Source organism: Somniosus microcephalus, chromosome 12 (genome assembly GCF_052327205.1).
Source record: "Somniosus microcephalus isolate GS21.2 chromosome 12, FLI_Smic_1.0, whole genome shotgun sequence".
NCBI classification, from domain to species: domain Eukaryota; kingdom Metazoa; phylum Chordata; class Chondrichthyes; order Squaliformes; family Somniosidae; genus Somniosus; species Somniosus microcephalus.
The window spans coordinates 149,313,221-149,339,155 of NC_140998.1; the positions used below are offsets into that span (position 1 = coordinate 149,313,221).

At 53.3% G+C, this 25,935-nt stretch overlaps 1 protein-coding gene across 2 annotated transcripts in view; it reads right to left on the reverse strand.

The window, feature by feature from the left end:
* The window catches only part of ltk (leukocyte receptor tyrosine kinase), a 372,023-nt gene that overhangs the window by 111,093 nt on the left and 234,995 nt on the right, over positions 1–25,935 (reverse strand). For both annotated transcript variants that reach the window (XM_086003657.1, XM_086003656.1), the window contains 2 exons: positions 11,623–11,797; positions 8,311–8,461 (listed from right to left, as the gene is read on the reverse strand). In XM_086003657.1, coding sequence (XP_085859783.1) covers positions 8,311–8,461; positions 11,623–11,797 — 326 coding nt within the window. The remainder of the gene's footprint in view (positions 1–8,310; positions 8,462–11,622; positions 11,798–25,935) is intronic.

The window sequence follows — 25,935 nt, forward strand, 5'->3', positions numbered from 1 at the left end:
CGCAGCCCCCCTCGCCCCGCAGTCCCCCTCACTCCGCAGTCCCCCTCGCTCCACAGTCCCCCTCGCTCCTCAGTCCCCCTCTCTCCGCAGTCCCCCTCGCTCCCAGTCCCCCTCGCTCCCAGTCCCCTTCGCTCCCAGTCCCCCTCGCCACGCAGCCCCCCTCGCCCCGCAGTCCCCCTCACACCGCAGTCTCCCTCGCTCCGCAGTCCCCTCGCCCCGCAGTTCCCCTTGCTCCACAATCCCCCTCGTGTCGCAGTCCCCCTCACTCCGCAGTCCCCCCTCGCTCTGCAGCCCCCCTCACTCCGCAGTCCCCTCGCTCCTCAGTCCCCCCTCGCTCCGCAGTCCCCCTTTGCTCCGCAGTCCCCTCGCTCCTCAGTCCCCCCTCGCTCCACAGTCCCCCTCGCTCCCAGTCCCCCTCGCTCCCAGTCCCCCTCCGCAGTCCCCCTCGCTTCCAGTCCCCCTCGCTCCGCAGTCCCCCCTCGCTCCTCAGTCCCCCCTCGCTCCCAGTCCCCCTCGCTCCGCAGTCCCCCTCGCTCCTCAGTCCCCCTCGCTCCGCAGTCCCCCTCGTGCTTCATTCCCCCTCGCTCCGCAGTCCCCCTCGCGCTTCATTCCCCCTCGCTCCGCTATCCCCCTCGCTCCGCAACTCCCCTCGCTCCGCAGTCCCCCTCACTCCGCAACTCCCCTCACTCCATAGTCCCCCTCGCTCCGCAGTCCCCCTCGCTCCGCAGTCCACCTCGCTCCGGAGTCCCCCTCGCTCCCAGTCCCCCTCGCTCCCAGTCCCCCTCGCTCCCAGTCCCCCTCGCTCCCAGTCCCCCTCGCTCCGGAGTCTCCCTCACTCCCAGTCCCCCTCGTTCCGCAATCCCCCTCGCTCCTCAGTCCCCCTCGCTCCACAGTCCCCCTCGCTCCACAGTCCCCCTCGCTCCTCAGTCCCCCTCGCTCCTCAGTCCCCCTCGCTCCACAGTCCCCCTCGCTCCACAGTCCCCCTCGCTCCTCAGTCCCCCTCGCTCCGCAGTCCCCCTCTCTCCGCAGTCCCCCTCGCTCCCAGTCCCCCTCGCTCCCAGTCCCCTTCGCTCCCAGTCCCCCTCGCCACGCAGACCCCCTCGCCCCGCAGTCCCCCTCGCTCCCAGTCCCCTTCGCTCCCAGTCCCCCTCGCCACGCAGACCCCCTCGCCCCGCAGTCCCCCTCACTCCGCAGTCTCCCTCCCTCCGCAGTCCCCTCGCCCCGCAGTTCCCCTTGCTCCGCAATCCCCCTCGTGTCGCAGTCCCCCTCACTCCGCAGTCCCCCCTTGCTCTGCAGTCCCCCCTCGCTCTGCAGCCCCCCTCACTCCGCAGTCCCCTCGCTCCTCAGTCCCCCCTCGCTCCGCAGTCCCCCTTTGCTCCGCAGTCCCCTCGCTCCTCAGTCCCCCCTCGCTCCCAGTCCATCTCGCTCCCAGTCCCCTCGCTCCGGAGTCCCCCGCGCTCCACAGTCTCCTCGCTCCGCAGCCCCCCTCGCTCCCCAGTCCCCCTCGCTCCGCAGTCCCCCCTCGCTCCGCAGTCCCCCCTCGCTCCGCAGTCCCCCCTCGCTCCGCAGTCCCCCCGCGCTCCGCAGTCCCCCTCACTCCGCAGTCCCCCGCGCTCCGCAGTCCCCCCTCGCTCCTCAGTCCCCCTCGCTCCGCAGTCCCCCTCGCTCCGCAGTCCCCCCGCGCTCTGCAGTCCCCCTCACTCCGCAGTCCCCCGCGCTCTGCAGTCCCCCTCGCTCCGCAAGTCCCCTCGCTCCTCAGTCCCCCTCGCTCCTCAGTCCCCCTCGCGCTTCATTCCCCCTTGCTCCTCAGTCCCCCTCGCTTCGCAGTCCCCCTCGCTCCTCATTCCCCCTCGCGCTTCATTCCCCCTCGCTCCGCATTCCCCCTCGCTCCTCAGTCCCCCTCGCTTCGCAGTCCCCCTCGCTCCGCAGTCCCCCTTGCTTCGCAGTCCCCCTCGCTCCACATTCCCCCACGCGCTTCATTCCCCCTCGCTCCGCAGTCCCCCTCGCGCTTCATTCCCCCTTTCTCCGCATTCCCCCTTGCTCCTCAGTCCCCCTCGCTCCCAGTCCCCCTCGCTCTGCAGTCCCCCTCGCTTCGCAGTCCCCCTCGCTCCTCAGTCGCCCTCGCTCCGCAGTCTCCCGCGCTCCGGAGTCTCCCGCGCTCCGGAGTCCCCCCGCACTCCGCAGTCTCCTCGCTCCGCAGCCCCCCTCGTGCTTCAGTCCCCCTTGCTCCACAGTCCCCCTCGCTCCGCAGTCCCCCTCGCTCCGCAGTCCCCCTCGCGCCGCAGTCCCCCTCGCGCCGCAGTCCCCCCGCGCTCTGCAGTCCCCCTCACTCCGCAGTCCCCCTCGCTCCGCAAGTCCCCTCGCTCCTCAGTCCCCCTCGCTCCTCAGCCCCCCTCGCGCTTCATTCCCCCTTGCTCCTCAGTCCCCCTCGCTTCGCAGTCCCCCTCGCTCCCGAGTCCCCCTCGCTCCTCATTCCCCCTCGCGCTTCATTCCCCCTCGCTCCGCATTCCCCCTCGCTCCTCAGTCCCCCTTGCTTCGCAGTCCCCCTCGCTCCGCAGTCCCCCTTGCTTCGCAGTCCCCCTCGCTCCACATTCCCCCACGCGCTTCATTCCCCCTCGCTCCGCAGTCCCCCTCGCGCTTCATTCACCCTTTCTCCGCATTCCCCCTTGCTCCTCAGTCCCCCTCGCTCCCAGTCCCCCTCGCTCTGCAGTCCCCCTCGCTTCGCAGTCCCCCTCGCTCCTCAGTCGCCCTCGCTCCGCAGTCTCCCTCGCTCCGCAGCCCCCCTCGTGCTTCAGTCCCCCTCGCTCCGCAGTCCCCCTCGCTCCGCAGTCCCCCTCGCGCCGCAGTCCCCCTCGCTCCGCAGTCCCCCTCGCTCCGCAGTCCCCCTCATGCTTCATTCCTCCTCGCGCCGCATTCTCCCCTCGCGCCGCAGTCCCCCTCGCTCCACAGTCCCCCTCGCTCCTCAGTCCCCCTCGCTCCGCAGTCCCCCTCGCTCCGCAGCCCCCTCGCTTCGCAGCCCCCCCTCGCTCCGCAGTTCCCCTCGCTCCACTGTCCCCCTCGCTCCGCAGTCCCCCTCACTCCGCAGTTCCCTTCGCTCCGCAGTCTCCCTCGCTCCACAGCATGACAGGGAGATGGAGCAGAGGCAGCAGAGAAGGCACGCTTCTTGCAGAGGGAGGAGGAGGAGGAGTGCTCTTCGTAGGTGGCCTTACCCACCTAGGGTCTTCAGGGAGCACTTCTCCTACCTGCACCTAAGCCAGGAGCAGTGTTCGGCGGCTCCGCTTCACCAAGGAGGTGGTCACAGAACTCTGCAACCTCTTGGAACCAGAGCTGCAGCCTCAGAGCAGGGCAATGATGGCGCTGCCAGTCCTCAAGATGAACATGGCCCTAAATTGTTCCGTCAGCAGATCCTTCCAGGCTGGAACAGGCGATATATCTAACATCTCACAGTTCACCATCCATCGCTGCATCGGAGAGGTCACAGAGGCTCTGTACGCTAGGAGAAGGGACTTCATAAATGGAGAGAAGCGGGAGGAGGCTTTGCCGGAATATTGTTTCCCCATGGCACAGGGTTCCATCGGCTGCACACATGTGGCTTTGCGGGCGCTGCATCTCAATAGTGACTGCAAAGGGTACCACTCACTTAATGTGCAGTTGGTGTGCGACCACACCCAGCCCATCATGCTGGTGAATGCCCGCTACCCTGGCATTAGTCATGATGCGTTCATCTTGTGCCAGTCCGCTGTGCCGGCAATTTTCCAGCCACCACGTCGAACCCGAGGGTGGCTGTTCGCCGACAAGTGCTACCCGCTCTACACCTGGCTGATGACTTCTCTCTGCAACCCCACCTCTCATGGCCAGCACTCATATAATGAGAGCCTTGGACCCACGAGGAATGTCATCGAGCAGACCATCGGGGTGTTGAAGCAACAGTTCCACTGCCTTAGCCGCTCGGGAGGAGCCCTCCAGTACACACCAGAGCGGGTGTCACAATTTGTGGTGGTCTGCTACATCCTTTACAACTTGGCAATCACGAGGGCACTGCTCTTGCCACCAAGGGTTCTGTGACCACCTCAGGAGGAGGAATAGGAAGGAGAGGAGGAGGAGGCAGACTGCACATTCGCGTTCCGGACGTGCTGTCCTTGAGTGCATCATCAGACTCCGGTTCCCCTAAATGAAACCCCAGATCCCCATTGCTCAACACTTCCTATTTTACCATCCCTCTGACATGGAACATCACAGTGTCCTCTCAGCCACAATGCAGAAATGAAAGCTACCATAAAAAAAAATTCCAACCAAATTTATAAATCAATCCAGCCAATAATACATAACAAAGTCAACTAATCACCCTCGTGCATTACCTTATGTCTGTCTTTCGTGTTCCTTTTCCTACTTTAGTGCTCCTACGAAGTGCTACCCCAGTGACTCCAGCATGGCTGGTGGAAGGCTGCTGACTTTCAGTGGAGGAAACTGCAGATGGCCTTGCAGGACGACCTCGAGCAGCTCTGGGCCTAGAAGGCCCGACTCTAGGCTGCACCACCTTGGCATGGGCGGCAGCAGTCTGGGTTGGCTGGCTGACAGATAACAGCAAGGGCCCTGGCGGTGTGACAGTGGTGGGAGGACGAATGCTGTCATCCTGAGAGAGGACAGCAGGTTCTTGCTCCACGGAGCCACTGCCACTCTCCTGGGGCGGCGCCTCAGCAATCCTAGTAATCTGTTGGAGGACAGACTGCTGGACTGCTGTGACACCCTGCAAGCCCCTTTGAACACTAGTAACCGCAGCCACAATGGCAGCATCTGATCTTGCGCAGCAGCAGTCTGACCCTGCATGAGAGCAGCCTGAGCTTCCACTGCAGCGCTCAGACATTGGGTGGCTTCCACTTGTGCTGCAGTGGAAGCTGAGACATCGGCCATCAGACCCTGCATCATAGTTGGGTCCACAAGTGCGCTAATTGAGTTGTCCATTACTCCCAGCCTGGAAATCATGGGCTCCAGTTCTGTGCAAAGCCCTGTGCAAAGTTGTTGCCGGACTCCTCCATGCTCCTTGACAGTGATGAGGCTCTCTGGCAGGCCTGCCAATGCACCAAGCATTTCTGTGTGCACGCCCATCGGCCATCTTCTTCTGTAGGCCGCCCCATCGAAGTCCACAATTGAGCCCTGTACAGCAGAACTTGTTACGACCTCGCCCTCCGAGGAGCTGGCACCTGTGCTATCCTTCCCCCCTGCCCTGACTCACTACGTGCAGATCCCGCCTCTGTGCTACCCTCTAAACTCCGCGCAGCGCCGGTATCTGAGCTGGGGCTGGGATTGTGAGATCAAGTGACGCTGTCACTTCTCCATCACTCTCCTCTTGCCCTTCTTGCACTGGCTGGCCAGGTTGGAGTTCTTGGGTATCTGAAAGGAGAAAGGCACAAGGGTCAGGTTGTGGTGAGGGGAGTGAGTGGGAAAGCAAGATGTGCATGCTTACACCATCAGCAGCTTGAAAGTGAGAAGAGATTGTGGGATGAGGGGGAATTGTGATGTGAGAAGGAAGATTAGGTGTGAGCATACCGTCATCTTCAATGCTACGGCCTCAGTGATGGCCCCTCCAATAATGTCGAGCACTGTCTCCTCAAGCAGTCGTATCTGTGCCCCCCCCGCCCCCGACCGGTTAGGTGATATTGCCTGCGGTTATGAGCCACCAGCAAGAGAGAAGTGTATCACTGAGTGTGGTGTAATGTTTTTGGGTGATGTGCCTGTCATGGTGGAATAGCTGGCAGTGTGTGCAAGGTGTGAGATGTTGGTGTGAGGCTTGTAGCAGCGGTAAGTGTGTGAGGGTGAAGTGAAGCTATGAATGTGAGATTTGAGTGATGATCGCTAGAGATTGTTGGTAGGTGAGTGATGGGGGTGTGGTGCATTGTGCAGTGTGTGAGGCTAGTGGTACAGTTGGTGGGAGACGGCTTTTGAAGATACATTCACTGATCTTCACCACTCATGTGAGGTCATTGAATTCTTTCGGCACTGCATCCATGTTCTTGTGGCAAGACCACTGGCATTGACCTCGTCGGCTATCTGCTCCCACTGCCTTCATAGTGTGGGTCTGGAGGGCCTCCTACAGATAGAGGACCTGTCTCCTCCTTTCCACCCCTTGCACTAAGGCCTCTAGTGTTGCAGCCGAGAACCTTGGAGCCCTTTCTCTGGCCTGCAGCCATTCTTCCTCGTTCTGAGCCTTGCCTCCACAACCAGTTGCACGAGCTGCTGCAGGCAGAATGCACCTCCCCTTTCAGAAGTGCAGACTGCATTTAAGAAGTGGAGGCTAGCTTTAACTGGAGCTAGCCTCACACGAACTTTGGCCCCCCTGCTGAGTGTTTAGCCACTCAGCAGTGCGTTCAGCGCTGGACTGAACGCTGCAATCTTTGTAAGTGGCAGGCAGCATGAAGGTCGCATGCTGCCTGACGTAAGAAAACGACTAGGCACTTGGTCTAAGCGTTAAACAAAGCTTTAATCAACTGTTTTACAACATGGAGGTCTAGTTGTGTCCTTCACTAGTTCCTGTTAAGAATGTCCTGCGCAAGCTGGATCCGTGCTCGAGTATTTATACTCTCCCTGGACAGCGCCACCCGCAGGCCGCTCAGTTGATTCATGTCACTGCCTGCATTCCGTTGAACGGGCGCAGGCCGATTGCGCATTGTGATCCCCGCGCCGGTTTGTGGGGGCTATTGAATTTTTAGCCCTATAAATCAGCAACATGGATCGGTGCCACTTGTATCTTCCTAGCAATACAACAACAACTTGCATTTATATAGCACTTTTACTGTAGTAAAAAAATCCAAGGCGATTCACAGGCTCATTAACAAATAAAATTTGGCACTGAGTCACATAAGCAGAAATGAAAAATATTTTAAATCATGTGAATCATTGGCATCTGTTAAGGATTTGGCTTCCAACAATAAACAAGTCTTGTATAAAGGTGCAAAAGTTATTTGTGCTTGCCTCTGTGAGCCTATGTTTCCAGTGGTGAGAGTGGTAAAGCCAAAGTTGCCTCCTAACAAACCAGCATCAGAGAAGTGATGTGGCCATATACACCTGATCTCAAAAACTAACTCTAAATGTCAAGGGTTCCATTATCCATCATGAATTACATATATATCATAGCTGAGGGGAGATGAGGTGAATCTTTTTCACTCAGGCAGTTGCTGGGATCTGGAATGCTCTACCTGAATAGGTGGTGGAAGCTGATTCCATAAATAATTTTCACAGGGAGTTGCGCAGATCCTTGAGGATGAGGAACATACAGGGTTATGGACAAAAAACTGGAGTGTGGGACTAAACACGACTGCTCTTTCAAAGAGCCAGCACAGGCACGACAGGGCGAATGGCCTCCTTCTGTGCTGTAAGACTCTAAGGAGATATTAGGACAGGTAACTAAAAGCTTGGCCAACGAGGTTGGTTTTAAGGAGCATCTTAAAGGAGGAGAGAGAAGTAGAGAGGGGGTAGAGGTTTAGGGAGGGAATCTCAGAGCTTCAGGCCTAGACAGCTGAAGACACGGCCACCAATGGTGGAGTGAAGGAAATCGGGGATGCACAAGACCAGAATTGGAGGAGCGCAGAGATCTCGGGGGGGGGGGTTGTAGGGCTAGAGGAGGTTACAGAGATAGGGAGGGACAAGGCCATGGAGGGATTTGAAAACAAGCATGAGAATTTTAAAATCGAGACATTCAAGATCTCCTCTTAGCTGAGCAATGCCATGATTCTGCACTTGGGGCACCCACCATCATATCCCACTCTTTAATACACTTCTTAAGAAGGTGAGAAGATCCCACTAGATCCCAGGTGAATACGCCTACAACCATGTTTATGAAAAAGAGCACTGCAATTCTTTCAGAAATGCCCAGAGCGGACACTCCAAGCCTGGCCATCTCTTCCATTTTTGAGAGAAATAGGCTCAGTGATTCTTTCAGGTACCTTCACATGGATCTTGAAGCTGGAGTGGTTAAACTTGAAGAACCCTCAGTATTGCTGTGATAATCCACCTCCATCTCCCACCCATGTAACCAGGAGGATAGGGTTATCTGGTATTCCCATTATCACCAACTCACTCCAGCCAGAAGAGCAATGTGGCAAGGCATGTTCGCTACCTCCTACCCTACAGTCAAGAGGACAAGACAACGCGTTTCCCAATTAAATGTGGGTCTGATTCAAGATGAGCACATGATTCAATTCCCGTGTCCCAAATGGTATATTCCCCTTATCCTCTCACACTGTGTGTCAGTACCCACTTGCTTGCATCACCCCTGTGCTGTGACACACAAGGTTTGGAAGACATTCCACATACCCCTGGGCAGGCATCTTCTCCTTGCTGTCCAACCAGGATATAAAGAAGGTCATCCTTCTCCAGATGAAAGATGGCTGAAATGAAGATTCCATGTGACCTCTTATTGTTGTTCCGGGCTCCTTTGCCTCCAGCGGCTCCATAAACAGACATCCTAGAGAAAAGGAACTGGTGAGGGACTGCTGGAATCAGAGCTGGGATTAAACAGTGAGGGATCTGCTGGAATCAGAGCTGGGATTAAACAGTGAGGGATCTACTGTAATCAGAGCTGGGATTAAACAATGAGGGATCTACTAAAATCAGAGCTGGGATTAAACAGTGAGGAATCTGCTGAAATCAGAGCTGGGATTAAACAGTGAGGGATCTACTGGAATTAGAGCTGGGATTAAACAGTGAGGGATCTGTAGTGTATGTACTTTGCAGAAGGAACTATATTCTGCAGCCCCTGTATACTGCAGTACCAGTAGTGACCACCCCTGTATATAAGCCTGTGTAGTAACTTTGCATAGTTAGTTCCAGTTTGTCTCCACTCAGTAAAGACCTGTTATAACCAACTCCTGCAGTCCGTGTCTCAATTACACATGGACATAATACTGGCGACGAGGATGGGATGGCCAGCACATGGCGAACGACTGTTGCCAGCATTCTCGCCGAGAATAGAACAGCTGTCAGTGTGCAGAGGAACTTTGATGTGTGGATCTAGAGTAGTAATTCCACCTAAATTGAAGGATAGAGTGCTCAATGAGCTTCATGAGGGTCATCTGGGAAGGGTAAAAATGAAGAACTTAGCCAGAGCGTTTGTGTGGTGGCCGGGAATCGATAGAGAAATCGAAGAGATGACCAAGAGCTGTACAGGATGCCAGAAGGTCCAAAACGCCCCACCACAAGCCCCTCTACATCCATGGGAGTGGCCCTCATCTCCATGGCAAAGGGTGCACATTGATTTTGCTGGTCCATTTATGGACTCGATGTTTTTAATTGCGGTGGATGCACATTCAAAGTGGCCAGAGGTAATAAAAATGTCCTCAACCACCACAGAAAAAACTATCACAGTCTTACGAACCATAATCGCCAGAAATGGGCTGCCTGAACAGATTTGCTCCGACAATGGACCACAGTTTGTGTCTGAAGAGTTCCGGAGGTTCTTAAAGAACAATGGTGTTAAGCATTACACATCCGCCCCATATCATCCAGCCACCAATGGATTGGCTGAGAGGTTCGTTCAAACATTCAAGAAGGCTATCAAGGCAATGTGTAATGAAGACATACCCCTACAACACAAGGTGGATAACTTCTTGTTTGCCTACCGGAATGCGACACATGCAGTTACCAACCAAACTCCAGCCATGATGTTCTTCAATCGAAGACTACGATGCCGCTTGGATTTGGTTAAGCCAAACATCAGAAGAGATGTGGAGAACAGGCAGTTTCAGAATATGAATGAAAGGCTGACCAGGAGTTTTAAGATAGGTCAACCAGTTTTGGCCCGGGACTACCGCACAGAGAAATGGCAGCCAGGAACGATCTGTACACGGCAAAGACCTCTAATGTATACCGTGGACGTTGGAGAGAGCATTGTAAGACGCCATGCTGACCAGATTCTAGAGTCACTGGAAAACGTCAATTCCACACCACGATCCGATACACCTGGTGATGAAACCGAAGTACCAATTGCATCTACCTCAGAATCGGGAATATTGGAAGCAGACGAACCCAACAACGACGTTGATTCCGAATCAACTCTGCCAGGAGAACCTGATACCCCAAAGAGGCGTTATCCAGACAGAATCAGGAAGCCTCCTCAAAGACTGAACTTATAATTGCTTAACTTCAGCTAATGTATATGACAACTGTAATTGTAAATATGTTATTTAATTATTAATCGAATGTTATGTACTGTTTTGCTAAAAGAGGAGGAATTGTAGTGTATGTACTTTGCAGAAGGAACTATATTCTGCAGCCCCTGTATACTGCAGTACCAGTAGTGACCACCCCTGTATATAAGCCTGTGCAGTAACTTTGCATAGTTAGTTCCAGTTTGTCTCCACTCAGTAAAGACCTGTTATAACCAACTCCTGCAGTCCGTGTCTCAATTACACACGGACATAATAGGGTCTACTGAAATCAGAACTGGGATTAAACAGTGAGGGACTGCTGGAATCAGAGCTGGGATTAAACAGTGAGGGATCTACTGGAATCAGAGCTGGGATTAAACAGTGAGGGATCTACTGTAATCAGAGCTGGGATTAAACAGTGAGGGATCTACTGAAATCAGAGCTGGGATTAAACAGTGAGGGATCTACTGAAATCAGAGCTGGGATTAAACAGTGAGGGATCTACTGAAATCAGAGCTGGGATTAAACAGTGAGGGATCTACTGAAATCAGAGTTGGGATTAAACAGTGAGGGATCTACTGTAATCAGAGCTGGGATTAAACAGTGAGGGATCTACTGAAATCAGAGCTGGGATTAAACAGTGAGGGATCTACTGTAATCAGAGCTGGGATTAAACAGTGAGGGATCTACTGAAATCAGAGCTGGGATTAAACAGTGAGGGATCTACTGAAATCAGAACTGGGATTAAACAGTGAGGGACTGCTGGAATTAGAGCTGGGATTAAACAGTGAGGGATCTACTGAAATCAGAGCTGGGATTAAACAGTGAGGGATCTACTGAAATCAGAGCTGGGATTAAACAGTGAGGGATCTACTGAAATCAGAGCTGGGATTAAACAGTGAGGGATCTGCTAGAATCAGAACTGGGTCTACACAGGGTGAGGGATCTGCTGAAATCAGAACTGGGTCTACACAGGATGAGGGATCTACTGAAATCAGAACTGGATCTACACAGGGTGAGGGATCTACTGAATCAGAACTGGGACTAAAGAGAGTTAGTGGCTAACTGGTCAACAGGAATACATCAGTTTGCTGCTGAGCATTGGGACATGGCAGGTGCAGGTGTATCTCCTTTATATGAAAATTCATGGTCAGACCGAACCAATCAGCTGGATCCTTTTGAAGTAGTAGGTACTTGTTATGGCAGCAGTGGTTAAGGGGAGCCTTATTCGAAGTAAGCCTTCCGGCGGGTTTGCGAGAAACTGCTCTTACACTGTGCGAGTGGCGGTGGCGCCCTGCACTCGAGCGTCTCAGAGCTGGCTGCCACCCAACGACAAGCTTGCTAGGATTCACTAAGACCAACAGTCACCGGTTTGGATGGCTCCCTGTTCCCTGCCCCAGACCAGTTTAGATTGATACAGATTCAGGATGTCCTCATCTCCTGTGCGGACTTTAAAGAAGAATCAGAGGGTTCTGCTTACACATATTTGTTAGTGGCTGGGATCTGCCAAGTCTGGATGCCCTTGAAGGGCCCTTCCATTTCTAGACCCACAGAGACGTTTGTGTGGCGGTAGGCGTTGTTACACTGGGCCTGAGTGGGGCCGTTTGGACCGCTAGCTCCACAAGATGTAAACCACCAAGCCACATCAGAGTAGTCTGCAATGAGAAGAAATACATTTTTTTAGAAGAAGCAAAGCCAAGCAACCATCCTTGATGAGTGCTTTTCCAGGCTGATTAGGCGCACACAATCTAGATACTTCTCGTAACCAAGCAGGAGGGGAGGAGTTTGCTTGCTGCTCACAGACCATCGGCAATACTGTTCTTGTGCCTCTCAAGTGGTTCTGTCTGACTGGCCCAGTGGGAAACCTCTCTGGTTATCGCTCCACCTCACCTTAGCCCCCAACATTCAGCACCTCCTTGCAGATGAAATCATGGATCAAATCTGTGTCCCGCCATTACACAGCCAGAGAGTGTGGTGGTTTCAATCAATTTAAGACCACAAAGTCTTTGCAGTTCATAGGCACTGATGTAAGAAAACTACTAGGCACTTGGTCTAAGAGTTAAACAAAGCTTTAATCAACTGTTTTACAACATGGAGGTCTAGTTCTGTCCTTCACTAGTTCCTGTTAAGAATGTCCTGCGCAAGCTGGCCCATGCTCGAGTATTTATACTCTCCCTGGACAGCACAGGCCGCTCAGTATTATTTCATAAGTCTTTCTTTCATGAATGACTGATTCATGTCAGGCACATCTTCAGGTTGACTAGAAGATAACCATTTTTTTATTTACTTTATTCATTGACTACTCATTCATTGACTAATTCCTATTTTTTGAGTTGTTATTTGATTCTCTTTTATGAATATATTTAAACCAATCAAGTGCTAGTGAGACACGAACATTGTATAAGATTTCAAATGTGAGAGCTAGATGCAAGACTATATATATATCTACACTAGCTGGAGTGCCCGGCGGACCGAGGGTTTTTTGAGGGCATGTTGTTGTTGGAACAGAGAGAGAGAGGGAAAGAGTGAGGGGGAAGGAGAGAGAGAGAAAGGGGGAAGGAGAGAGAGAGAAAGGGGGAAGGAGAGAGAGAGAGAGGGGGAAGAAGAGAGAGAGAGAGGGGGAAGGAGAAAGAGAGAGGGGGAAGGAGAGAGAGAGAGAGAGGGGGAAGGAGAGAGAGAGAGAGAGAGAGAGGGAAGGAGAGAGGGAGGGGGAGGGAGAGAGAGGGAGGGGGAGGAGAGGGGAGGGGGGAGGGAGGAGGGGGGGAGGAGAGCGAGGCGGGGAGGAGAGAGAGGGGGGAGGAGAGAGAGGGGGGGAGGAGAGAGAGGGGGAGGAGAGAGAGGGGGGAGGAGAGAGGGAGGGGAGGAGAGAGGGAGGGGGAGGAGAGAGAGGGGGGAGGAGAGAGGGGGAGGAGAGAGAGAGGGGGAGGAGAGAGGGGGCGGAGAGAGGGGGAGGAGAGAGAGGGTGGGAGGAGAGAGAGGGGGAGGAGAGGGGGGGAGGAGAGAGGGGGGAGGAGAGAGAGGGGGGAGGAGAGAGAGAGGGGGGGAGAGAGAGAGGGGGGGGAGAGAGAGAGGGGGGGGAGAGAGAGAGGGGGGAGGAGAGAGAGAGGGGGGGAGGAGAGAGAGGGGGGGGGAGGAGAGAGAGAGGGAGCCCGGCCTTGGTGAGCCGGAGGCCCCATGCATGGCGTAGCGGTGAGGCCCGGCACGAGTGACCCTAGCTGAGCTCCCGCTGCGGCCGGCCGCCGCGCCGCTGCCCTGCTCTGTGTCTCGGGCCGCGTGGTTAATGGCCGGCCGCTGCTGCTCCCCCGCTCTGTGTCTCGGGCCGAGCGGTTGTCAGGCCCGGCCCGAGTGACCCCAACTCACCTCCCGCTAGGCTCCGTCCCGCCCCGCCAGCCTTTACCAAGATGGTGGTGATCGCGGGCCGCTGGTTTAGAATCAGGCCCAGCGGGACGGGCGGTGCCTAGCTCGGGCGTGGCTGGTGAGGAGAGGCTGAGGCTTCGAGGCCTGAGGCCTGCAGGCAGCTCATCCACCACCGAGGGGGGGAAAGCCCGACTCCCCTTTGCAAATGGATTTTTTTTTCTTTTAAAACCAACTTTTTTTTTGCTGGAAATCTATATTTCATATCATTTAATCCCCATCTGCGTTGTTTCTGGCATTGCCTCCAGTGGTTAATGTGTCAATACTAATGAATCAACAATGTCCTCTCCTCCATTACCATTTTTTGAGCTTGAGGCCCGGCAGGTGTTTAATGGCCGCCACTCACCTCAGCTCAGCTCCTGCTTGGCAGTTTGAATGATTAGGCCCCACCCACAAACGCCATGAAACGCCCCCCAATTGGTCAACCATCACGTCACTCAACGCTAATGAGCGCATTTTGTCCGTTTTCTGAATGTTTTTTGTATACTGTCGGAACAATTTTTGTCTGACCAAAAAGTAAATATGCCTATGACACTCCCCTAATCATAGCCTTTCTTTTGATGTAACACACGTGTAGGTATACTCTATAACTTTTGAGTGTATAGCGGACATACACACAGACGGACAGACAGACAGACAGCACTATCCTTTTATATATATATACTAGCTGGGGGGGCCCGGCGTTGCCAGGGCAGTTTAGAGGGCCGCGCAGTTAACAGACTGGGGGGAGAAAAGCGAGAGAGAGACTGGGGGGAGAAGAGAAAGAGAGAGAGATTGGGGGGCAGAAGAGAAAGAGATGGGGGCAGAGAGAGACTGGGGGGCAGAGAGAAACTGGGGGCAGAGAGACTGGGGGCAGAGAGAGACTGGGAGGCAGAGAGAGACTGGGAGGCAGAGAGAGACTGGGGGAGAGAGAGAGACTGGGGAGAGAGAGAGACTGGGAGTGTGAGAGAGAGAGAGACTGGGGGAGAGAGAAAGAGAGACTGGGGGAGAGAGAGAGAGAGAGACTGGGGGAGAGAGAGAGAGGGAAGGAGAGAGGGAAGAAGAGAGAAAGAGAGAGAGAGGGAAGGAGAGAGAGGGAAGGAGAGAGGAGGAGAGGGGCAGGGAAGGAGAGAGAAGGAGAGAGAGAGAGAGGGAAGGAGAGAGAGAGAGAGAGGGAGAGAGACTGGGGGAGAAGAGAGGGACTGGGGGGGAGAGAGCGACTGGGGGGAAGAGAGAGAACGAGAGAGAGACTGGGGGAGAGAGAGAGAGAGAGACTGGGAGTGTGAGAGAGAGAGAGAGAAGGAGAGAGGGAAGGAGAGAGAGACAGAGAGAGGGAAGGAGAGAGAAGGAGAGAGGGAAGGAGAGAGGAGAGGGGGAAGGAGAGAGAATGAGAGAGAGGGAGAGAGGGAAGGAGAGAGAGAGGGAAGGAGAGAGAAAGAGAGGGAAGGAGAGAGAGAGAGAGGGAAGGGGAGAGAGAGGGAAGGAGAGAGAGAGAGAGGGAAGGAGAGGGAGAGAGAGAGGGAAGGAGAGAGAGAGAGAGAGGGAAGGAGAGAGAGAGAGGGAAGGAGAGAGAGAGGGAAGGAGAGAGAGAGAGAGGGAAGGAGAGAGAGAGAGGGAACGAGAGAGAGAGAGAGGGGGAAGGAGAGGGAGAGAGGGAAGGAGAGAGAGACTGGGGGAGAGAGAGAGAGACTGGGGGAGAGAGAGAGAGAGAGGGAGACTGGGGGAGAAGAGAGAGAGAGAGACTGGGGGGCGAAGAGAGAGACTGGGAGTGTGAGAGAGAGAGAGAGAGATTGGGAGTGAGAGAAAGAGAGATTGGGAGTGTGAGAGAGAGAGAGATTGGGAGTGTGTGAGAGAGAGAGAGAGATTGGGAGTGTGAGAAAGAGAGATTGGGAGTGTGAGAGAGAGAGAGATTGGGAGTGTGTGAGAGAGAGAGATTGGGAGTGTGAGAGAGAGATTGGGAGTGTGAGAGAGAGAGAGTTTGGGAGTGTGAGAGAGAGAGATTGGGAGTGTGAGAGAGAGAGAGAGACTGGGAGTGAGAGAGAGAGATTGGGAGTGTGAGAGAGAGTTTGGGAGTGTGAGAGAGAGAGAGATTGGGAGTGTGAGAGAGATTGGGAGTGTGAGAGAGAGAGATTGGGAGTGTGAGAGAGAGAGAGAGATTGGAGAGTGTGAGAGCGAGAGAGAGATTGGGAGTGTGAGAGAGAGAGATTGGGAGTGTGAGAGAGAGAGATTGGGAGTGTGAGAGAGAGAGATTGGGAGTGTGAGAGAGAGGGAGAGATTGGGAGTGCGAGAGAGAGAGAGACTGGAGTGTGTGAGAGAGAGAGATTGGGAGTGTGAGAGAGAGAGATTGGGAGTGAGAGAGAGAGATTGGGAGTGTGAGAGAGAGAGAGACTGGGAGTGTGACAGAGAGACTGGGCCGCCGCGGCCGCTCACCTGATGGCTTTGGGTCGGGCTCTGGGGCGGGGCTGTTGACGCCGCGGGGAGGTTTTGTGCGCGGCAGCTCCCGGCACGTCCCGCCATGGCCGGTGACCTGGTGGCTTTGGGTCGGGCTCTCGGGCGGGGCTGTTGACGCCGCGGGGAAGTTTTGTGCGCGGCGGCTCCCGGCACGGCCGCAACTCAAGGCCCAGGCTTCCCGGGCTGCTAGGCGGTGCCCGACGTGGGCACAGCCGCTCGAAACGGCCGTCAAAGTAGTCGAGCCTCCGGGCGAAGGGCAGGGGATCACTTCATTTCCTACTGTTGCTAAATACAATTTAAAACTCAAATAAATTGTTATTTTCCTTAGTTCCCTAACACACAGAAAGTGTGGGAAAAAAATCGTGAAGAATCAAGATGGCGGCCACTCACCTCGGTTCAGAATGATAAGGCCCGCCCACATACGCACCGATTGGTCGACCGTCGGTCAACTGTCAGGTCGCTCGACCGCACGATTGGTCAACCTTCCCGTCACTCAATGCTAATGAGCAAATGAGCGGAACTTTTCCCATTTAATGAGCGGAATTTTGAACGTTTTTTGGATACCGTGGGCACGATTTTTGTCTGACGGAAAAGTAAATACGCCTATGACCGGTCTGTAATCGTAAGCTTTCTTTTGATGTGACGCGCGTGTAGGTATGCTCTATAACTTTTGAACGTATAGAGAATAGACAGACAGACAGAAGAGGTCTTTTATATATATAGACTTGCTGGGGGTGCCCGGCGGTGCCGAGGCTTTTTTGAGGGCATGTTGTTGTTGGAAGAGAGAGAGGGAGCGACTGGGCGGAAGAGAGAGAGGGAAGGAGAGAGAGACAGAGGGAAGGAGAGAGAGGGAAGGAGAGAGAGAGAGAGAGAGGGAAGGAAGAGAGAGAGAGAGGGAAGGAGAGAGAGAGAGAGAGAGGGAAGGAGAGAGAGAGAGAGGGAAGGAGAGAGAGAGAGAGAAGGAGAGAGAGAGAGAGAGGGAAGGAGAGAGAGAGAGAGGGAAGGAGAGAGGGAGAGAGAGAGGGGGAAGGAGAGAGAGAGATGGGGAAGGAGAGAGAGAGAGAGGAAAGGAGAGAGAGACGGGGTGAGAGAGAGAGGGACTGGGGCGAGAGAGAGAGAGACTGGGGGGAGAAGAGAGAGAGAGAGATGGGGGGAGAAGAGAAAGAAAGAGAGATTGGGGGGAAGAGAGAGAGGCTGGGAGTGTGAGAGAGAGAGAGAGACTGGAAGTGTGTGAGAGAGAGAGAGACTGGGAGTGAGAGAGAGAGAGAGAGACTGGGAGTGTGTGAGAGAGAGAGAGTGTGTGAGAGAGAGAGAGACTGGGAGCGTGAGAGAGAGAGAGAGAGAGGGAGTGTGAGAGAGAGTGAGAGAGTGTGTGTGAGAGAGAGAGAGTGGGAGTGTGTGTGAGAGAGAGAGAGAGAGACTGGGAGTGAGAGAGAGAGAGAGACTGGGAGTGTGTGTGAGAGAGAGAGAGACTGGGAGTGTGAGAGAGAGAGAGAGAGAGAGAGTGGGAGTGAGAGAGAGAGAGAGAGAGACAGAGAGAGAGAGACTGAGAGTGTGAGAGAGAGAGAGAGACTGGGAGTGTGAGAGAGAGAGAGATTGGGAGTGTGAGAGAGAGAGATTGGGAGTGTGAGAGAGGGAGAGAGATTGGGAGTGTGTGAGAGAGAGAGAGAGATTGGGAGTGTGTGAGAGAGAGAGAGAGATTGGGAGTGTGAGAGAGAGATTGGGAGTGTGAGAGACAGAGATTGGGAGTGTGAGAGAGAGAGAGTTTGAGAGTGTGAGAGAGAGAGATTGGGAGTGTGAGAGAGAGAGAGATTGGGAGTGTGAGAGAGAGATTGGGAGTCAGAGAGAGAGAGAGTGGGAGTGAGAGAGAGAGAGAGAGAGACTGGGAGTGAGAGAGAGAGAGAGAGAGAGAGAGACTGGGAGTGAGAGAGAGATAGAGAGAGAGAGACTGGGAATGTGTGAGAGAGAGAGAGAGAGGCTGGGAGTGTGAGAGAGAGAGAGTGGGAGTGTGAGAGAGAGAGAGTGGGAGTGTGAGAGAGAGAGAGAGAGTGGGAGTGCGAGAGAGAGTGGGAGTGTGTGTGAGAGAGAGAGAGAGTGTGAGAGAGACTGGGAGTGAGAGAGAGACTGGGAGTGAGAGAGAGACTGGGAGTGTGAGAGAGAGAGAGTGGGAGTGTGTGAGAGAGAGAGTGGGAGTGTGAGAGGAGAGAGAGAGTGGGAGTGTGTGAGAGAGAGAGAGAGTGGGAGTGTGTGAGAGAGAGAGAGAGTGGGAGTGTGTGAGAGAGAGAGAGACTGGGAGTGTGTGAGAGAGAGAGACTGGGAGTGTGAGAGAGAGAGAGACTGGGAGTGAGAGAGAGCTAGAGAGAGAGAGAGAGAGACTGGGAGTGAGAGAGCGAGAGAGAAAGACTGGGAGTGTGTGTGAGAGAGAGAGAGAGAGACTGGGAGTGAGAGAGAGATAGAGAGAGAGAGAGATTGGAGTGAGAGAGAGAGAGAGAGAGACTGGGAATGTGTGTGAGAGAGAGAGAGAGACTGGGAGTGAGAGAGAGAGAGAGACTGGGAGTGAGAGTGAGAGAGAGAGAGCGAGAGAGACTGGGAGTGAGAGAGAGAGTGGGAGTGTGCGAGAGAGAGAGTGGGAGTGTGAGAGAGAGAGAGAGAGAGAGAGAGAGAGAGAGAGAGAGAGTGGGAGTGTGAGAGAGAGAGAGTGGGAGTGTGAGAGAGAGAGAGAGAGTGGGAGTGTGTGAGAGAGAGAGTGGGTGTGTGTGAGAGAGAGAGTGGGAGTGTGTGAGAGAGAGAGAGAGACTGGGAGTGTGTGAGAGAGAGAGAGACTGGGAGTGTGAGAGAGAGAGACTGGGAGTGTGAGAGAGAGAGAGAGACTGGGAGTGAGAGAGAGAGAGAGAGAGAGAGAGACTGTGAGCGTGTGAGAGAGAGAGACTGGGAGTGTGAGAGAGAGAGGGAGACTGTGAGTGTGTGAGAGAGAGAGACTGGGAGTGTGAGAGAGAGAGAGAGACTGTGAGTGTGTGAGAGAGAGAAACTGCGAGTGTGAGAGAGAGAGAGAGACTGTGAGTGTGTGAGAGAGAGAGACTGGGAGTGTAAGAGAGAGAGAGAGACTGGGAGTGAGAGAGAGAGAGAGAGAGAGAGAGAGAGTGGGAGTGAGAGAGAGAGACTGAGAGTGTGAGAAAGAGAGAGAGACTGGAGTGTGAGAGAGAGAGAGACAGGGAGTGTGAGAGAGAGAGAGAGAGAGATTGGGAGTGTGAGAAAGAGAGATTGGGAGTGTGAGAGAGAGAGAGAGATTGGGAGTGTGTGAGAGAGAGAGAGAGATTGGGAGTGTGTGAGAGAGAGAGAGAGATTGGGAGTGTGAGAGAGAGATTGGGAGTGTGAGAGAGAGAGAGATTGGGAGTGTGAGAGAGAGAGATTGGGAGTGTGAGAGAGAGAGATTGGGAGTGTGAGAGAGAGATTGGGAGTGAGAGAGAGAGAGAGAGTGTGTGAGAGAGAGAGACTGGGAGTGTGTGAGAGAGAGAGAGAGAGGGAGTGTGAGAGAGAGTGAGAGAGCGGGAGTGCGAGAGAGAGAGAGGGAGTGTGAGAGAGAGAGAGAGAGAGAGAGACTGGGAGTGTGTGAGAGAGAGAGAGAGGGAGTGTGAGAGAGAGAGTGAGAGAGTGGGAGTGTGAGAGAGAGAGAGGGAGTGTGAGAGAGAGAGAGAGAGAGACTGGGAGTGTGTGAGAGAGAGAGAGAGTGGGAGTGTGTGTGAGAGAGAGAGAGAGAGACTGGGAGTGAGAGAGAGAGAGACTGGGAGTGTGTGTGAGAGAGAGAGAGAGAGAGACTGGGAGTGTGTGTGAGAGAGAGAGACTGGGAGTGTGAGAGAGAGAGAGAGAGAGTGGGAGTGAGAGAGAGAGAGAGAGAGACTGAGAGTGTGAGAAAGAGAGAGAGACTGGGAGTGTGTGAGAGAGAGACTGGGAGTGAGAGAGAGAGAGATTGGGAGTGTGAGAGAGAGATTGGGAGTGTGAGAGAGAGAGAGAGATTGGAGTGTGTGAGAGAGAGAGAGAGATTGGGAGTGTGTGACAGAGAGAGAGAGATTGGGAGTGTGAGAGAGAGATTGGGAGTGTGAGAGAGAGAGAGAGATTGGGAGTGTGAGAGAGAGAGATTGGGAGTGTGAGAGAGAGAGAGATTGGGAGTGAGAGAGAGAGAGACTGGGAGTGAGAGAGAGAGAGAGAGACTGGGAGTGAGAGAGAGAGAGAGAGAGAGTGGAGTGTTTGAGAGAGAGAGAGAGAGAGAGAGACTGGGAGTGAGTGAGAGAGAGAGAGACTGGGAGTGTGTGAGAGAGAGAGAGAGTGGGAGTGAGAGAGAGATAGATAGAGAGAGAGAGAGACTGGGAGTGTGTGTGTGTGAGAGAGAGAGAGAGACTGGGAGTGAGAGAGAGATAGAGAGAGAGAGAGAGAGCGACTGGGAATGTGTGAGAGAGAGAGAGAGAGACTGGAGTGTGAGAGAGAGAGAGAGAGAGAGTGGGAGTGTGAGAGAGAGAGAGTGGGAGTGAGAGAGAGAGAGAGACTGGGAGTGTGTGAGAGAGAGAGACTGGGAGTGTGTGAGAGAGAGTGAGAGTGTGAGAGAGAGGAAATTGAAAAAGGCAGATACAAGAAATCCTGGCAGCCTAGAGAGAATAGAATATGCGATCAATGTCTGGCTGGCGAGGTTGAAACAGAAATGCATTTCCTCCTAAAATGCGAAAATTCAACACATCAAGAAACATATTATTCAACAAGCTAAGCCAAACAACCCCAGATTTCAAGGAATTGGATGATCTGTCAAAATTGAGATTAGTCCTAGGAGAAGGAGACAGACCATACCTTGGGGCTAAATATGTAACAACATGTCACAACCTGAGGACTGTTTAAAAGTAAGACTGTTTAAAATTAATATTGAACGTACCAAATGAAGTAGAAAGACTGTTTAAAATTAATATTGTTTAAAAGTAATATTGTATATACCCAACAAATGTCAAATCGATTGACACCTACAGAATGTTGGAAAACTGTACCTTTTTGCTATGTAAGCTTTGGCAATATGGTTCTCTGTAAACTTTCATGCCAATAAAGCATTTGAACTGAACTGAACTGAGAGTGGGAGTGTGTGTGAGAGAGAGAGAGAGAGTGGGAGTGTGTGAGAGAGAGAGAGAGTGGGAGTGTGTGAGAGAGAGAGAGAGAGACTGGGAGTGTGTGAGAGAGAGAGAGAGAGACTGGGAGACTGAGAGAGAGAGACTGGGAGTGAGAGAGAGCTAGAGAGAGACTGGGAGTGAGAGAGAGAGAGAGAGAGAGAGAGACTGGGAGTGTGTGTGTGAGAGAGAGAGAGAGAGATTGGGAGTGAGAGAGAGAGAGACTGGGAATGTGTGAGAGAGAGAGAGAGACTGGGAGTGTGAGAGAGAGAGAGAGACTGGGAGTGAGAGTGAGAGAGAGAGAGAGAGAGAGAGAGACTGGGAGTGAGAGAGAGAGAGAGACTGGGAGTGAGAGAGAGTGGGAGTGTGAGAGAGAGAGAGAGAGTGGGAGTGTGAGAGAGAGAGAGAGTGGGAGTGTGAGAGAGAGAGAGAGTGGGAGTGTGTGAGAGAGAGAGAGTGGGTGTGTGTGAGAGAGAGAGAGAGAGTGGGAGTGTGTGAGAGAGAGAGAGACTGGGAGTGTGTGAGAGAGAGAGAGACTGGAGTGTGTGAGAGAGAGAGAGACAGGGAGTGTGAGAGAGAGAGAGACTGGGAGTGTGTGTGAGAGAGAGAGAGACTGGGAGTGTGAGAGAGAGAGAGAGAGAGAGAGAGTGGGAGTGTGTGAGAGAGAGAGAGACTGGGAGTGTGTGAGAGAGAGAGACTGGGAGTGTGTGAGAGAGAGAGACTGGGAGTGTGAGAGAGAGAGAGAGACTGGGAGTGCGAGAGAGAGAGACTGGGAGTGAGAGAGAGAGAGACTGGGAGTGTGTGAGAGAGAGAGACTGGGAGTGTGAGAGAGAGAGACTGTGAGTGTGTGAGAGAGACTGGGAGTGTGAGAGAGAGAGAGAGACTGGGAGTGTGTGAGAGAGAGAGACTGGGAGTGTGAGAGAGAGAGAGAGAGACTGGGAGTGTGTGAGAGAGAGAGACTGTAAGTGTGTGAGAGAGAGAGACTGGGAGTGTGAGAGAGAGAGAGAGAGAGACTGGGAGTGTGTGAGAGAGAGACTGGGAGTGTGTGAGAGAGAGAGAGACTGGGAGTGTGAGAGAGAGACTGGGAGTGAGAGAGAGAGAGAGAGAGAGACTGTGAGTGTGTGAGAGAGAGAGAGAGAGTGGGGGTGTGAGAGAGAGAGAGAGAGAGAGAGAGTGGGAGTGGGAGAGAGAGAGAGAGAGACTGGGAGTGAGAGAGAGACTGGGAGTGAGAGAGAGAGAGAGCGTGTGAGAGAGAGAGAGAGAGAGACTGGGAGAGTGAGAGAGAGTGTGTGTGTGTGTGAGAGAGAGAGAGAGAGAGACTGGGAGTGTGAGAGAGAGAGAGAGAGAGTGAGAGACTGGGAGAGTGTGAGAGAGAGAGAGAGTGGGAGTGTGTGTGTCAGAGAGAGAGAGAGAGACTGGGAGTGTGAGAGAGACTGGGAGCGTGAGAGAGAGAGAGAGAGAGAGACTGGGAGGGTGAGAGAGAGAGAGATTGGGAGTGTGAGAGAGAGAGAGATTGGGAGTGTGAGAGAGAGAGAGATTGGGAGTGTGAGAGAGAGAGAGATTGGGAGTGAGAGAGAGAGAGAGATTGGGAGTGAGAGAGAGAGAGATTGGGAGTGAGAGAGAGAGAGAGAGAGACTGGGAGTGTGAGAGAGAGATATTGGGAGTGTGAGAGAGAGAGTGTTTGGGAGTGTGAGAGAGAGAGTGTTTGGGAGTGTGAGAGAGAGAGATTGGGAGTGTGAGAGAGAGAGAGATTGGGAGTGAGAGAGAGAGATTGGGAGTGTGAGAGAGAGAGAGAGACTGGGAGTGAGAGTGAGAGAGAGAGAGAGAGAGAGAGACTGGGAGTGAGAGAGAGAGAGAGACTGGGAGTGTGAGAGAGAGAGAGAGAGAGTGGGAGTGTGAGAGAGAGAGAGTGGGAGTGAGAGAGAGAGAGAGACTGGGAGTGTGTGAGAGAGAGAGAGACTGGGAGTGTGTGAGAGAGAGTGAGAGTGTGAGAGAGAGGAAATTGAAAAAGGCAGATACAAGAAATCCTGGCAGCCTAGAGAGAATAGAATATGCGATCAATGTCTGGCTGGCGAGGTTGAAACAGAAATGCATTTCCTCCTAAAATGCGAAAAATTCAACACATCAAGAAACATATTATTCAACAAGCTAAGCCAAACAACCCCAGATTTCAAGGAATTGGATGATCTGTCAAAATTGAGATTAGTCCTAGGAGAAGGAGACAGACCATACCTTGGGGCTAAATATGTAACAACATGTCACAACCTGAGGACTGTTTAAAAGTAAGACTGTTTAAAATTAATATTGAACGTACCAAATGAAGTAGAAAGACTGTTTAAAATTAATATTGTTTAAAAGTAATATTGTATATACCCAACAAATGTCAAATCGATTGACACCTACAGAATGTTGGAAAACTGTACCTTTTTGCTATGTAAGCTTTGGCAATATGGTTCTCTGTAAACTTTCATGCCAATAAAGCATTTGAACTGAACTGAACTGAGAGTGGGAGTGTGTGTGAGAGAGAGAGAGAGAGTGGGAGTGTGTGAGAGAGAGAGAGAGTGGGAGTGTGTGAGAGAGAGAGAGAGAGACTGGGAGTGTGTGAGAGAGAGAGAGAGAGACTGGGAGACTGAGAGAGAGAGACTGGGAGTGAGAGAGAGCTAGAGAGAGACTGGGAGTGAGAGAGAGAGAGAGAGACTGGGAGTGTGTGTGTGAGAGAGAGAGAGAGAGATTGGGAGTGAGAGAGAGAGACTGGGAATGTGTGAGAGAGAGAGAGAGACTGGGAGTGTGAGAGAGAGAGAGAGACTGGGAGTGAGAGTGAGAGAGAGAGAGAGAGAGAGAGACTGGGAGTGAGAGAGAGAGAGAGACTGGGAGTGAGAGAGAGTGGGAGTGTGAGAGAGAGAGAGAGAGTGGGAGTGTGAGAGAGAGAGAGAGTGGGAGTGTGAGAGAGAGAGAGAGTGGGAGTGTGTGAGAGAGAGAGAGTGGGTGTGTGTGAGAGAGAGAGAGAGAGAGAGAGTGGGAGTGTGTGAGAGAGAGAGAGACTGGGAGTGTGTGAGAGAGAGAGAGACTGGGAGTGTGTGAGAGAGAGAGAGACAGGGAGTGTGAGAGAGAGAGAGACTGGGAGTGTGTGTGAGAGAGAGAGAGACTGGGAGTGTGAGAGAGAGAGAGAGAGAGAGAGTGGGAGTGTGTGAGAGAGAGAGAGACTGGGAGTGTGTGAGAGAGAGAGAGACTGGGAGTGTGTGAGAGAGAGAGACTGGGAGTGTGAGAGAGAGAGAGAGAGACTGGAGTGCGAGAGAGAGAGACTGTAAGTGTGTGAGAGAGAGAGACTGGAGTGTGAGAGAGAGAGAGAGAGAGACTGGGAGTGTGTGAGAGAGAGAGACTGGGAGTGTGTGAGAGAGAGAGAGACTGGGAGTGTGAGAGAGAGACTGGGAGTGAGAGAGAGAGAGAGAGAGACTGTGAGTGTGTGAGAGAGAGAGAGAGAGAGTGGGGGTGTGAGAGAGAGAGAGAGAGAGAGAGAGTGGGAGTGGGAGAGAGAGAGAGAGAGACTGGGAGTGAGAGAGAGACTGGGAGTGAGAGAGAGAGAGAGCGTGTGAGAGAGAGAGAGAGAGAGACTGGGAGAGTGAGAGAGAGTGTGTGTGTGTGTGTGAGAGAGAGAGAGAGAGACTGGGAGTGTGAGAGAGAGAGAGAGAGAGTGAGAGACTGGGAGAGTGTGAGAGAGAGAGAGAGTGGGAGTGTGTGTGTCAGAGAGAGAGAGAGAGACTGGGAGTGTGAGAGAGAGAGACTGGGAGCGTGAGAGAGAGAGAGAGAGAGAGACTGGAGGGTGAGAGAGAGAGAGATTGGGAGTGTGAGAGAGAGAGAGATTGGGAGTGTGAGAGAGAGAGAGATTGGGAGTGAGAGAGAGAGATTGGAGTGTGAGAGAGAGAGATTGAGAGTGTGAGAGAGAGAGATTGGGAGTGTGAGAGAGAGAGATTGGAAGTGTGAGAGAGAGAGAGAGATTGGGAGTGTGTGAGAGAGAGAGAGGTTGGGAGTGTGTGAGAGAGAGATTGGGAGTGAGAGAGAGAGAGAGAGAGAGAGAGACTGGGAGTGTGAGAGAGAGAAAGATTGGGAGTGTGAGAGAGAGATTGGGAGTGTGAGAGAGAGACTGGGAGTGTGAGAGAGAGCGAGATTGGGAGTGTAAGAGAGAGAGATTGGTAGTGTGAGAGAGAGAGAGAGATTGGGAGTGTGAGAGAGAGTGATTGCAAGTGAGAGAGAGAGAGAGATTGGGAGTGTGAGAGAGAGAGATTGGGAGTGTGAGAGAGAGAGAGATTGGGAGTGTGAGAGAGAGAGAGATTGGGAGTGTGAGAGAGAGAGAGATTGGGAGTGTGAGAGAGAGTTTTGACAGCATAATCCTGCCCATTGCACTGTACGGTAGTGAAGTATGGGGCCCGCTAATCACCAAAGCTACACTAAATGGGAAAAACACACAATAGAAGCCCTACATGCAGAATTCTGCCGAAGCATCCTTCGCACCCAAAGAAAAACGCCAACAAATGCATGCAGAGCCGAACTAGGCAGATACCCACTGATAATAAACATCCAAAAACGAGCACTAAACTTCCTAAATCACCTCAAATCTAGCTCCCCAGACACCCTTCATTTCAAAGCCTTTCAGACCCAAGAGCTAAACCCAGAAAAGAGTCCCCTGAGTCAGCTGCTACTGAAACTAAGTACTCAGCCGGACCCTGACCAGCCCCAGACCAACACAGCCGTCCAAACACCAATCCGAGTGAACCAAATCATTAAAAAATGCAAAGAAACCTACCTGGAAC